This window comes from Varanus komodoensis, unplaced genomic scaffold, assembly GCF_004798865.1.
Source record: "Varanus komodoensis strain SLA01 unplaced genomic scaffold, ASM479886v1 scaffold1, whole genome shotgun sequence".
NCBI classification, from domain to species: Eukaryota; Metazoa; Chordata; class Lepidosauria; order Squamata; family Varanidae; genus Varanus; species Varanus komodoensis.
The window spans coordinates 26,123,913-26,138,881 of record NW_025335268.1 but is presented as its reverse complement, the minus strand read 5'-3'; the positions used below and the strand labels follow the sequence as shown (position 1 = coordinate 26,138,881).

The 14,969-nt window shown below is 40.8% G+C and overlaps 1 protein-coding gene across 2 annotated transcripts in view; it reads left to right on the top strand.

Moving 5' to 3' along the window:
* SLC35F3 (solute carrier family 35 member F3) overlaps positions 1 to 14,969 on the top strand; it is a 135,824-nt gene that overhangs the window by 114,399 nt on the left and 6,456 nt on the right. For both annotated transcript variants that reach the window (XM_044420194.1, XM_044420203.1), the window contains 3 exons: positions 4,780 to 4,999; positions 9,629 to 9,754; positions 14,144 to 14,336. In XM_044420194.1, coding sequence (XP_044276129.1) covers positions 4,780 to 4,999; positions 9,629 to 9,754; positions 14,144 to 14,336 — 539 coding nt within the window. The remainder of the gene's footprint in view (positions 1 to 4,779; positions 5,000 to 9,628; positions 9,755 to 14,143; positions 14,337 to 14,969) is intronic.

Genomic DNA, 14,969 nt, shown 5'->3' with positions numbered 1-14,969 from the left:
CTTTTGGTAGAGCTGTTCTCTCATCCATTCTTTGATGATGACACCTCCCTCCGCCGAGTCTGGTAAGCTTGCGAATCACCCATATGTGTGATGCACAGAGGCCACGACGAAGAAAAGTAGGTTGCTTACCTGTAACTGATGTTCTTCGAGTGGCCATCTGTGCATGCACACAACCCACCCGCCGGCTCCACTTGGTGTCGGTGAGTGGATATAGTGTTTTTTCTCGGTACCATACTATAATTTGCATCGGTACCATTTGGATTATGTTGCTGGGTGGTTTTTTTTTTTCGGTACCGAAATATTAATGGCATCGGTACCGGGAGATTATATCGCTGACTAGAGATTGTTCTTGGTACCGTACTATAATTCACATCGGTACCGTGGGAATATAATGGTGTCTTATCATTACTTTATTTTTAACCTCTAGAGGGCGAACGTGCGGTCTTCAAGACTGAGCAAAATGGCGGACACTCCGCTCTATTTATACCACAAAGGGGGAGGGGAGCGGAGTTTTCCCGCCAAAAACCGTTAGCTTTCTAATCTTCCGGCCTAGGCACTGTGCAGGCACAGCAACCCATATGTGTGATGCACAGATGGCCACTTGAAGAACATCAGTTACAGGTAAGCAACCTGCTTTAACTTGGAGACTACCTGTAGAAAATTGGTTTAAATTATATAGAATCCCATGATGTGATCTGCCCATCTAGTGTTCTGTATGGGTTTCTAACAATGGCATTTGAGGAAATATTTATGTTGTTGTTATGTGTCAAGTGGTATCCAACTTATGGTTATCCTTTGAATGAATACCCTTCAAAATGTCCTGCCCTCAACAGCCCTATTCAGTTTTTGTAAACCGATGGCTGTGGCTGACCCCAGCATGGTTGTCTTCTCCTGTGAGTCTTGCTTTCTCATGTTGGATTATGTTATAAAATGAATTATGGAAGTCACCAGCACTGTCCAGTGTTACCTTTAAGTTTATGATGACTACATTTCTAAGCAGACTTGGAAATAAAGGTATTTGAGTTTAGCACATTTTGTTGTTAGTTTTTTTTTCAAGAGGGGCTTATTTTAACATTGTGCGCTAAGAGGAAAGAATGACAAATGTCTTAGCATGTTACAATATGCAATCCCTACTTTTAATTGCTTGTTATTAACATGATTCCACAACCTACATTAGAAATATTCTAAGATTATAGCTCCTCAACTATAACTCTGAGCAAGAAATATTGGGCAGAATGGACTGAAGTATCTTACATTAGAAGTATTCACCAGTCCAAAGTATAATTTTGGGGCCATTGTACCTGATATTTACAAAACTGTTTCTCAAGACGTTTGACTCTGTTTACTATTTTTCTCACTGAACCCCTGATGGTAAAGAAAGTATGGTTTGTCAGCAGAATCACACCAGCATTCTACATAAGGCAATTGAGTTGGTTTTCTTAGGATTCTGAATCAGATCCAGATTTTTATTGCCACATAGTTAAATGCCAATTTATATAGCTTTGTGGTAGCCAGAACACCTTTACAATGGGCCACAGATAGTACTATATGTTTTAATTTTTCTCTGGGTCATAACAGCTTTATGCAATAATGTAACAATATATATGATTGTGGTTCTAGGAACTGATTGTGGTTCTAGGAAAAGAACATGGACTGAATTTCTTTTTACGTTTCCAGCGTCCCAGAGTAGTTCTGGCGCTTGGATACAAAGGTGCCAAAGGTGTCTAAACCTGTTCCTGATAGGGCAAAAAAGCCTGGTATGCACAAATTAAGCATGTGAAACATTTCTGGCTTTGCGGTAAAGAATGGGGAGAGCTTTGCCTACTTAATTTGTGTGTATCAGACTGATCCTAAAGATACAGGATAAGTAAAAAGTCCTAATTAGCAGTCCTAATTACCCATAGGCATGTGTGTACCCACAGCATAGCAAGTCATCAGTTGGACATTACATTACTCAGAACCAAATGGGACTTATAGTAATAGCTTGATTTCAAGTTTTGGCTATTTATCAGTTGGGTCAGGTTGACTCTAATGAAACATGTAAAAGGTTCATATCAGAAGAGACTTGGGGAGCTCCTGGGCATATCCTGGGCTGTATTATTCATTTGGGGCTGTTTTAAAACAGTTAAAGCGGCTTATCAGTTCTTGAACTGAACTTACACAGTTGTCATTAAATTGCAGTGTGGAATCCAGGCATCTTTCTCTGCAGTAGCAGTTCAGTTGTGGTATTCATCTTTCTTGCTTGGAAAATACAGCACTCTCTTCTTTCTCTGAGCTAGTGCATCAGTTGTGTAAACCGTGACATACACTAGCAAAGCTAGGCAAGTCCTCCCCATGCGTAAGTGCCTTACTATTCCATGAATATTTGTTTGTCTAGTGAAAGACCATCTCCAGTCTTTCATTACACATCCCCCTTGTTTTAAAAACAATTTATAAAAGTTATTAGCATATTCTTCCGGCAATATGGCAATCATTCTATCAATCACTCTTGGACAGGATATTGCAATTTTCCCTTTTTTTTCTAAAATCTGTGGAGAACTTTCATGAGCATTTCCAAAGATACAGCACTTTTCAGAAGGAAAATGGTTGGTTAGGCATTCACTTAAATGTTCTGCCCTTTCAATGACTGGAACTGTCAGTGCATTCTATTGCTATGATGTTGGCATCTTGCCTACACTACAGTAAATCCCTCACATTTCTCAACAAGGAAGAGTTTGCTTTTCTCTTTTTTCCCACTGGATATCTTGACAACTATCCTGTTGACCCTGTCTGGAACACACATTTCTGGAAACAGGGAATTTCTTTTACTCTTTACTCTTCTTTTACTCTTTTACTCCTGTCTGTTTTCTTTCCCCAAATGCTAGCGGCAGACTGCACACCATCAAGCCAGTCCTATCCCAAGATTTACTCTTTTTGGAGTTTACAGTGTAAAGTCACCGTTACTCTGTAATGACTAGGGACTTTGTGTTTAGCTCAGTTATGCAATTTTGTAAGCATTTGTATTGCATCTGAATGTTACATCCATCATTCTGTTCAGTTTTTTCAGCGAGATTTTAGTATGATAGCAGATTTATTTGCACCAATTCACCAGCATAAAAAAAACAAGCATTATTTCATAAATATACCAAATATTCACAAATAAATAGGTCTCATACTATATACTGCTAAGAACTTCACAAATGTTTTCTGACATGTTTTCTATGTAATCTTGGCACTGTAGGATCTTTTCCTTATGCAAGCATTTAAGGAGCAACTTTACTTGTTCTGTTTTTATAAAATTAATTTTCAGTAATTCTTTGAAACCCACATTGCAATGAAGTGATATACGTGTAATTTACATTTCAAGGAGGATTGTTGTAGCTTCAGTGCACAGATCAAAGCTGGTTTCATTCATATGAAGGTGTCTGTTGTAATTTGCAAAATACAAAGGGGAAAGGAGGAATTTCCTATATTTTGTATATTTATGTTTTTTTACAAATGTTGTTTAATATCTTGGGGTGTGCGCCAAGATATTTTTTTTAACACATACTTGCTGAAGAGCCATCTGAACATCAGGCCAGAATGCTGTCTCTTCCCTTAGTTCCTCTCTTGATGACCAGTCCTGCTCCACTATCTGAGTGGCCTCTACAAGGTTTCTAAGTTCCATGTCTCCTGCCTGCTGTTGCCTTTACTGTTCTGGTATCCCACTCTCAACCTCCACTGATGTCACAAAGGGCATTTTTAGTGTTTGAGTCTTACAACTGAGTGCTTTAGGGCAGTAGGAAATGTTATGATTCTAATTATGGGGACAATGAGCCACCTGTGTAACCATAAAGTACAGAAGTATTGTTTATGTTTCATAGGGCTTTGGAATTATACCCTATCATTACAAGCTCGGTAAAGAACTTTTTGTTCCAGCTGGTTTTAAATTCATTCTTTAATCATTTAAATTATTGTTTGAAGTGTCAGTCCTGCTGCCTTCTGATGGCTTTACTCAGAGATGGGGAGGGCTGTGGTACTCCAGATGTTGTTGGTGTACAGTTCTCACCACCCCTGACCATTTGCCATGCTGACTGGGGCTAATGGGAGTTAAGAGGCCAAGAACATCTGTAGGACCACAGATTCCTCACCTCTGTTTTGAATCTACATGTACAGTCCATCTCTAGACACTCACAGACGTTAGTCTTTATCCTTTAAGTACAGCACTTAAAAAAGCAGGGAATTCTAATGTTATCTAAAACAAACATGGACAAAGTTGGCACTTGTTCACCCCAGTGATGTATTATATTTCTATTTATTATGCATATCTGTTACAATGGTGTATTATTTTTTGGCCTCTGAACTGTTTGTTCCTTATAATGTAGAATTCTTGAAACCGCATTTCACCCAGCAGCCATTATGTTGGTCCCACAAAAGGCAGAGGAGGCTTAAGTGAATCCTGCATGTATTAATTCTTCCAGAAATGGTTTAATGCACTTGAATGCTTCTTTAGTGAAGCTGACAGCCCAGTGAGGGCATTTGGAGAACACAGTATTTTCTTTAATTCCAGCTCTTTTGTCTAATCCAATAACCTGAATTTTATTGATCAGTTCCAGTTCAGATCTGCAAACGCTTACAGGTAAGAATTAAGGTTCTGGTCTGATTTGAGAAACACTAATGGTTGGAGCTAGTCTTTGGTTTTTATTCCTGTATGGATAGCAGTAGAGCCGATATTGAATATGTTTGTCTTTAAGGTATCACAAGACATTGTGTTGCTTATCTTTCCTGCAGAGTCTAGTATTATATTCTTTTCCATTCTAGGGAGTGCTGTAGGTTTTTTGGAGACAACGGCTTGACTTTGAAGGCATTTTTTACCAAGGCAGCGCCCTTTGGTGTTCTTTGGACCCTCACAAACTACCTATACTTACATGCAATAAAAAAAATAAACACTACTGATGTCTCCGTGTTGTTCTGCTGCAACAAAGCATTTGTGTTCCTGCTTTCATGGATCGTTCTCAGGGACAGATTCATGGGTGTGCGGGTAAGTGAATAATAATCTCTTGCTTCCTCTACCACCAATCTTTTGTTTTAATATTTTCTGCATATACAGTGGTACCTTGGCTCACAAACTTAATCCTTTCCAGTACTCTGGTCGTGACCCAAATTGGTTGTGAGCCAAGTTAAATTTCCCCATAAGGTTCAATGTCAATAAGGTTAATCCGTTCTGTAACCATTTTTAAATCAGAAAAATGTGAAGCAAAGTGACAACAACAAAGATCGCAGCCATCCCCACCCCCAAGCACAAGTGTGGTCATCTCCTCGCCTCCCTCCCCCCCAGCACAACCGAGATCGCGCCTGTCATCCCTGCACGCACCCATCATACAGGTGCGCTGGGGGGTGGTGGGGAGAGACAGGCATGATCACGGGCGCACTGGGGGAGGGAGAGATGGGCGCAGATGGCGCGCTGGAGGTGGGGAGATGGTCGTGATTGCAGTTCCTTTCTTGCAGGGAAGGGGGTGCCTGATCAGAGGCGCGCTGCTGCAGGAAAGACAGGCGGAATCTCGGCCATCTCCCCCGCGGCTCTGCTTTGCTGCTCCCGTCTTTCCTGCAGCGTGCGCCTCTGATCAGGCACCCCTTCCCTGCATGAAAGCAACTGGGATCATGGCCATCTCCCCACTCGGGGGGATGGGGAGATGGCTGAGATCTTGGTCGCCACCCAAAGTGGTGTTCGCGATCCAAGTCAAAATTTTTCAGAAATTTTTGTTCGTGACCCAATTTGTTCGTGAACCAAGGTGTTTGTGAGCCGAGGTACCACTGTATCTCGTACACATTGAGTTTTATTATTTAAAGTAGCTCTATCAAGCTCCTTTCCTATGGGTTTGAATGCTCATTCCAAAACAAACTTTGTCCTGGCTATTCTCATTGTGGCCTAGCCTTAGCATTCATGTAGCTTTTGCCTTCTAAAATTAATTTATCATTCTCTGAAGCATGTAGGTATGTTCTTATGTGTACCAGTTTTCCAGTCCAGTTGACAGTATTGGATTGTGTATTTTTATAAAGTGGAGCCTTCTGGAGCTTTTAGCTTTAGACAGTACTGCTGTTGTGTAAAACAGCACTATTAGAAAAACAGCACTAAATAGTAAAACAGTACTATTTTAATAAGATTCCATGTTTATGGAACTTTGCTGTTAAATATAAAATTCAGCCTTACCTGGGCTGGGACTGTGCCAGCTGGCCTAATCACTAGCCACTGCATGTTAGAGTTGTTGCCTGCTCAGAGGTGTCCTGGTTAGGCCAAGGCCTAGGCTAAGGCCTAGGGAACATGGCTGACAGCAAAAGCACACACAGCTTCTCTGGAAGGGCACAGTCAGTACCAGATTGGACTGTTCACTCTTGTTCCAGCAAGAGACTACATCAAACCAAGACATCTATAAGACCCTAAGAAAAGCCTTGCTGGAATAGACCAAAGGTCCAGCTACTCCAGCACATCCATACACATAGTGGCAAACCAGCTCCCCACAGGATCACTCAGGCAGGACGGGTGCAAGACCTCCTCCTGCCCAAGCTCCTCAGCAACTGATCTGTGCCCTTTCTGGTAAAGGAGGCAGCACGTAGCCAACAAGGTTAGTAGCCACTGATCGCCTCCTTCCTCATAAGTCTCTCTAATCCCTTTTAAAGGCATCAAAATTGGTAGCCATCACAACTCCCTATGGCAGCAAACTCCGTATTTTAACTGAACACTGTGTGAAGAAGTATTTCCGTTTATCTGTCCTAAACCTGCCACCAGTCAGCTTCATGGGATGACCCTGGCTTTGAGTTGGTATGGGAGAGGGAGAAAAATGTCTCCCTCTCCACTTTCTTCACATCATGCATTATTTTTAGCATCTCTATCATGTCTCTTCTTATTCACCTTCTTCCTAAGCTGAACAGTCCCAGTTGTTGTAGCCACTCCTCACTGGGAAGCTGTTCCAAATCCCTGATCATTTTTGTTTTCCTTCTCTGTACCTTTTTGTTCTTCAAGAAGGTTGGCAGGGCAGGCGTTTCAGCGAATCTACCCTGGCTGGAAGTTGGTGGCAGCTCTTAAAGGCCCCGTTGCTGTTTCTGTAGCTTCCACACTCCTGCATGGCCTTGAGGAGGGAGATGTTGGCAAGGAGGGAGGTCAGAGTTTGTGGCTGCAAGGAGGACCATGTTCTCGAAGGTATATAAGAGAGTACTGAGGGTTTTCTCTGAACCAGGATGGCTGCTGTCTCATCGGACTCAGAGTCTTCCTTTAGGTTCTTCCGGTGGACCCCCTGAGCCTGGGGACATGACAGTAGGAGCTGAACTGACAGTTCAGACCCTGCCTGTGCAATTGGTCATTAGGGACCGTGTGATATGATATATATGTAGTACTCCATCATCTAAACCAGCCGCACTCCCTTTGCATATATTTCCATTACTGTCCAGTCTTGAATGATTCCTTTCTGAAAAGGAGACCACCTGCCCCCATCTCCACATGATCCAGAACGCTGGAAACTTCAGCATACTTTGCAGAGCTTTGTTCAAGGTTAGGTAATTGCTGCCTAAAACTACTGAACAAGTGTTATTCCTAAACAGTGGGAATAGAATCCTTTTTGAGCTTTCTTTTTTTGTTTTTTTAAATAAGTTTTTCTATTCATTTTCTGCAAATGTTGACTGCAAAAGCTGACTGATCAGAAAACCAGTAATAAACACAGTTCTTCAATAATCTCCTATAAGAAAAACAAAAATCCATGCATGCTAAGCATTGTCTGACTTTTACCAGCAGTTTGTGGCTGCAGTGGGAAGAAGCTGCCTGACAATAATGGGCATGCTCTGTGCTCTGTTGAATTCATAATCACGCAGGGCACTGACCATAAACTTGGGTCAAGCGATCTCCCAAGAAACTCTCTCTCAGATGCTGAATCTAAGCAAAAACTCATCTTTCCAAAGCTGACAAAGTGCTTGAGTAGGAAACTATTTTAGCTGTGATCCACACTTCTTGCAAGTAAGTTTCATTGAAGTTTGCGGGGATCATGGTACCAAAGGTGGCTGATTAAAAGCTGTAACATTCTTTGTAAAGCTTTTCCCAGAAGACAACCTCGGTTCAGCTTTCTCCTGAGTCACTGCTAAAGAAACTGGCACAAATCTTAGCAAGTACAGGTGTAGGCCTCTTCAATTGAAAAGGCACTTTGAAATTAAGGTACTGCATGAATTGCACAAGCTGCATTGTGGTATTTGGACAGTATTCCTGTAAAGCAATATTTGCATTGCTTCAACATAAGAACATATAATGCTGCCTTGCCGTCAGCCATATCTTTGGCCTAGCTACGTCAATATCTAGTGCAGGAACATCTATTTTGTGACCTGATGGCACAGATCTTTGCCCCAAGTCTGTCTTTCCCTCTCAGAGATACTTACTATTAGTTATCTGGGGTAGGCAATTATATTTTTTTTACTCAGCAAACCCTGAAACATTATGTACAACCTAGAACCAAACATGTCACTATTGATGTGTTTTGGACCTTTTAAATGTTTGAGCAGAATTCAGTATTGTATGGATAAATGTTTGCCTCCTCTCTTCTTCGCTTTAATCCTTGGGCTCCCAAAATCTGTTCTAGAGGGTACTCCAACTATTCAGAGCAGTTCTGGAGGGAGAGTGGGGTGCAGAGGAGGGGGAATCACTTTCTTCCTATTCAACTAATAGAAGCATTTCCATTAACAAAAGGAAATGGCTTACACCTTTTGTTTTTACTTTAAAACATATTCTTCATACCAAGGGAACCCCGCAGGCATGCAGAAACCATTATTTTTGGATGGCCTTGCTTCAGTTCTTTGTTCTAAGCATTTCAGTAGAGGGAAAGATTATTAATTTCAGGGCAACTGAGTTTCAGGTACACTATACATTTTACAGATTGCTTTAAATGTATAATAATCTTATGGCCAAAATGTTTTTTCTGAAACAAACATAGTCAATATTCTGTTCCCCCATGACATACTTTAAAACCCATGTTAGAGGGAACAATGCTGTATCCATTGATACTTTCAGATACTACTGGCAAAGGTCTAGAGATAAATTTGCCAATAATGGAATATGTGGTAGATAAGGTCATAACTGAGATGTTCATGTTTTCAGCCATACCAGCGACTGCAATATACTGTAGCATCCTTTCTATATAGCACGGGACCTCTGGTATTGTGTGAATCAATCTGCCATAGGCAGCATATGGTACTTCTGTAGTTTTAAAGAATAGCACTTTTGCTTGCTCTAATAGGATCTGACTCTGGGTGCTTCCAGATAAAGCCATTATTATGCAATTGTACTGCTCAGTCACAAAAATTTACAGGCACCCAGATAATGTAGTGTGTTTTTCCCCTTACCAGTTCTCTTTGGGAAGAAAAAACTGAATAGGTGTGCAGTGCCTTCTGCTACAATCCCTCCTTCTGGAAGCACCAACAGTTTTCTCATAGCCATTCTTTGCCCACAGCTGTGTTGCGTTTAGTAGGCTGTAACATTTTTTAATAAGTATTACTTGAGATATGTTCCTAGTGGTGGTTATAGTACTACACAAGATATAAATTAAATGGTACCTTCTGTGTTAAGAGCGGGCATGAAAAATATATCTTGCATCTCAAGGGAACACTAACACACTGTCTCCATGTATCCAAACAGATTGTGGCTGCTATACTTGCTATCGCAGGGATAGTTATGATGACTTATGCTGATGGATTCCACAGCCATTCAGTTATTGGAATAGCACTTGTTGTGGGATCTGCCTCAATGTCGGCTCTCTACAAAGTAAGTGTGCTCCACTTTTCCCAGTGTGGCGGTGCGTGTCTTACGTGCTTCAGCCAAGTCGAAGCGTGTTCATCCCTTTCTTGCAGTTCAGATTCCATGTTTTCAGTCTGTTTATATTGAAGTACTGCTCTGCACAGGGGCACAATGGCATTTGATATTCTGACCTTATAGGAAACGCAGCCAACCATTATGCAGCAGTATTAGCCTTTGGGAATCCCATGGTATACCAGCTGAGTTTGGTTTTTATGATACATTCTGTAGTTCTGGTTTTCAATTTTTTAAAGAATTTCTCACCAATTAATTTTTTTAAAACTGGAAAACTGTTTTTAAAAGATAGTGATTTGATTTATGTATTATTTAATTATTTAATACATTTCTATACTGCCACAATAGCCCATAGGGCTCTCTGAGCAGTTTGCAATTATAGTAAATAAAACCATTTAAAATAAATAAAAACAATTAAAAATAGAACATAATAAAAATCAGTACAATAATGGATTTGGAAACAATATATAAAATAACTCTAGCACCAATGAGATCTTAATAACACAGTTCAAACATTAAAAACATTTCTTGAATAAAAAGGTCTTAGTATGGTGCCAAAAGGACAGCAAGGACAGTACCAGGTGCACCTTGCTGAGAAATATGTTCCAAGGATGGAGTGCAACCACTGAAAAGGCCCCGTCTCCTGGCCAAGAGCCCCCCCCGCTTACTTCATTAGGGGGTGGCTCCTGGAGAAGGGCCTCAGATGAAGATCTTAATGGTTGGGCAGGAACATGTGGAGAAAAGCAATCCTTTGGGTAACCTGGTTCCAGGCCATTTAGGGCTTTAAATATTAGTGTAAGCACTTTGAATTGGGTCCAGGCTGCAACTGGAAGCCAGTGAAGCTGGCGAAGGACAAGCATGATGTGTTCATAGACACCAGAGCCCGTCAACAACCGCATGGCGCTATCCTGGATCAGTTGCAGTTTGCAAAGGCAGCCCCACATAGAGAGCATTGCATTAATCGAGATGGCAGGTTACCAGTGCTTGAATAACTGTGGCAGATGGGCACGCAGCTGGGAAATCAGCCGCAGCTGTCAAAGGTGCTCCTGGCCACCAAATCCACCATGGACTTGGTGGATAACACAGGATCCAGGAGCACCCCCAAGCTGTGTACCCTGTCCTTTAGGGGGAGTGCAACCCTGTCCAGGACAGGTTGGATATTTTCCAACTGGACAGGTGGACTACCTAGCATCACCACCTCTGTCTTACCTGGATTGAGCCTCAGTTTATTGGCCCTCATCCAGTCCATTACTAAGCCCAGGCACTGATTTAGAATGGTCACAGCCTCCCCTGGGTTAGACGAAAAAGAGGTAGAGCTGAGTGTCATCAGTGTATTGCTGACACTTCGGCCTAAAACTCCAGATAACTTCACCCAGTGTTGATTGAGTGAATGAAAACAATTACATGGGGTCTCTTCGCATTTCATATCTCCCAAACACAAAGGTCTGCATTTGTAAGGAAATGATAATGCACTATGGTAGGCTTTGTTTGCTTCAAATAATTTAATACCTCAAAGAAATTAGAAGCTTTATTTGTTCAGAAGAGGATAAAAAATATGCAAAATTGTTCATACATCTTGAATAGTAAGAATGGTAAGCACTGGAAATCTACTCAGTCATGGCTTAGACAGAATAAGGTTGCTTTCCTACTTTGTAATGAAGCAGACATGAACATGGCACATACACCAGCGATTTCCATCTGTTTGTTATAGAAATGTCTGCCACCAACTGGTGACTTAAATAATTTGTGGTATCGTCTTCTGCATTTGATAGATATACTCTCTTCCCATCCCTCTTTTCCAGTTGCCTGCCTTTCTGTGAAACAACCACCAGGCAGGTTGCCTGAGAGCATTAAGAAGCAAACAGCTGGAATTCAATTTTTAAACCAAGTCCACAACTCAGTCGGAATAAAACATATAAATTAGGAAACCATGGGCTGCTGTCTGCGGAGACACCCCTGTTACTGTTCTCTACATGTCACTCCTTTGTTTGAAAGCAGAATGCTGTTGGAGAACTAAAATAAGGCAGAGTGGTGAAAAGAGAGGGGGCCTGTAAAGTCCATTAACAGCGATTCTACAAAACTGGTAAAATAAAGTAACAGCAGCCACCAGACAAAGCGGGGACTTTTAGCACATCAGGGAATCAGCCATAGAAAACATGCTTCTTAACAAAGGAAAAGGTGACACGTACATTAATATTCCTCAGCAGGGACTTTCTTCAGCTTTCCTTTCCAGTTCTGAAACAAGGAAACTGAGAACTGCATGGGAGCAGGAGATGGCTTCTCACTGTGCCTTTCAATGTTTTGTTAAAGCATCACCTCAAAGTGAATAAGCCAAGTCTTCAAAATAGAAGACATGTTCCTACCTCTAATGTGCCTTGTAATTGCTTGTACCCATTCTGCTTACGGTGTATATTGAATCAGGTTTATTTATTTATACTTCCATTTATATGCTGCCTACTACCGTAGTCTCAAGGTGATATTTATTTGTACTTGAGATGAGATGGCTACCTATGTAAACCATAGTCTTTGCTGCAAATGGTGGCATTGATTTTAAACCTTTTAAACTTAAAATTTAAATCCAACCATTGTTTGGCTAAGGATGGTGACAGGAGTGTGCTCGTAGAAGGTGTTTCAGCATAACCATAAGCCAGTCAGTGTCGTGATAGAACTACAAACACAACCGCACCAACTGCCAAAGTCAATGCTTGCTCACGCAAGAGTGGGTCCTCCTGGCACAACAGAATTGGCAGAGATTCAGTGGCATTATAGGGTGCTGCCCAGTATCCTTTGGTCAGCTTATCATACTGGCAAAGCCAGACACAAGAATATTGGTGTTTGCAATCTAGGGCCTACCACCAGCAGAGGACTTGAGAATGTTCTTGACTAAAGATGGTTACTTCCTGTCAGTAGCTGTTCAGTGGAATACGTTAGTCCTTTCCCTGCTCCATTTCCCACCAAAGAGGAGGTAGCTTTCAGTACAGAACTACATCTAAGTGAAATGGAATTAACAACCTAATTGGGAAGCAGTTTGCTATTACAGAGTCTTGATGGTTGACTTGGGACATATTGACAAAGTTAGGGAAACTTGCAAGTGCTTTGGAATAACCTAAAGCAGTTAACATTTGTTAACATCTAAAATTCATTGAATAGTTTCAGACTGTTAAGTTAGTGACATTTGGGTTCCTTTAAAATCAATGTGAAAAGTTAATAATGACTTAAGTCCTACTGATGTCAATGGCAATAAAGTGCAAGTAATTTAGCCTAGATCAAACCCATTGACTTAGAATAATCCCACTGAAACAGAACTCACTTCCAAGTAGTGTGCTTAGGTTTCTGTCTGTAATTCTTTGCATTTGTAACTGAAATTTGTAACTGAAATGGACCAATAACTTGAACAGTATATAAAGTGTGTCTAAGTAGCTTGAAATGGCTCCTTTAATATGCACTAATTATTAAAGTGTTGGACTAGGGCTGGGGACACCCAGGAAACTGGGAGAACAAACAAGATTGCAAGATAAGAATTTCAGACAATATTTATTTATTTAATTTATTTATTTAAAACATTTCTATGCCGCCCCCATCGCAACAAAGCCTCGGGGCGGCTCACAAAAATATATATATTAAAAAAAAAATTTAAAACCCCCCAGTGCATTCTCGGCTAATTTAAAATCCTAATAAATACAATAATTTAGCAATTAAAATAAGTTTTAAATAAAAAGGTCTTAGCCTGGCACCGAACAAATAATGACAGCACCAGGCGGACCTCTCTGCCTGCCTATCTCTGCACCCTCTTAAAGTGTTGCAATTCCTGCTTGATTGCCAGTGCATACATTTGGAGAGGCTGCCTTGGTTACTGGAACTCCTACTGCGTGTCTATAAAACAGCTGTTAGTGGTTGGTGGCAGAATACCTAAGCTTTATCTTGTTTGTTGATTAAGGATGTAATTAAAATCATACATGAAAGTCAACATCATAGTACTGGAACCCTTTACAGCACTGAAACCCAACATACAGAATTGCATCTATAGAAATCTGCTTTTATCACATTTATTATAGTATCTCTCTTATTTTTATTTGTACTGTTATGATTTTTTTCCTTTTAGAATGGAGTCTGATTTAGGCAAGTTATTTACCAGTGAAAATTTCCTTGGATTTTTCTTCTTGGTTGTTGATCTGAATTGTTGATTCCTCCATAGCAGCACAGATAGTGCCATTCTATTATTAACATATGATAAATGTATTCTGAATTAGAAATAAGAGTCTGAAAATTATATTTGTGTCCTAAAGAGCTTTTTACTGTACATAAATAATTTTTAAAAGCTGTATTTTTTCTTTTTCATTACAGGTTTTGTTCAAGCTTCTCCTTGGCAGTGCCAAATATGGAGAAGCTGCCTTATTTTTGTCAGTATTAGCTGTCTTCAATATCCTTTTTGTTACTTGTATTCCTGTCATTCTTTACTTTACCAAAGTTGAATACTGGAGTTCGTTTGATGCCATTCCTTGGGGAAGCATTTGTGGATTTTCAGTCCTATTATTGAGTAAGTAAATACTCTGTGTTTTTATTAGCATTAAGTTGTCGTCAGTATCCTTTTTGCTTTCCATGTTCCTGTTACCCTTTACCCAAGTTGAATAGTCTGTGTTCTTTCGATGCCATTCTATAATAATGGAGGTCCCCCAAGCCACCAGACAACTGTGTTGCATAGGCTTAAGAATAGGAGTCCTGCTGGATCATATCCAAGTTCTATCTAATCCAGCAGCCTGTCTCCCAACAAGATTGCCCCAATGGAGTGCCCACAAGCAGCACATGGAACAAACGCCCACCCACAGTGTTGTTTCCCAGCAACTGGCCAGCCCTTTTTGCTAGCAAAGGCCCTTTTGCAGCTTTACTTTTCACACTTGGACAAGCAGCCCTTCCCAGGACATAGGTAAAGTAAAGGATTTCGTTTCAGTCACCTGAAACTACACACTAGAGAAAGACCTTTTGTGAAAAAGACAAAGATGTTTGCACAAATTTCTGGTGCAGCAACAACAGCAATCACAAAAGAAAGTGACAGACACTCCAATGTGCCATTTGGGCACTTTGGAGAGTCCGCCTGTGGCTGTCGCTATGAATAAAAACAGTGGCAGTCTCTGGGGGGAAAGGAAGCAGCCATGGTGAGCGCAAAGGGCTT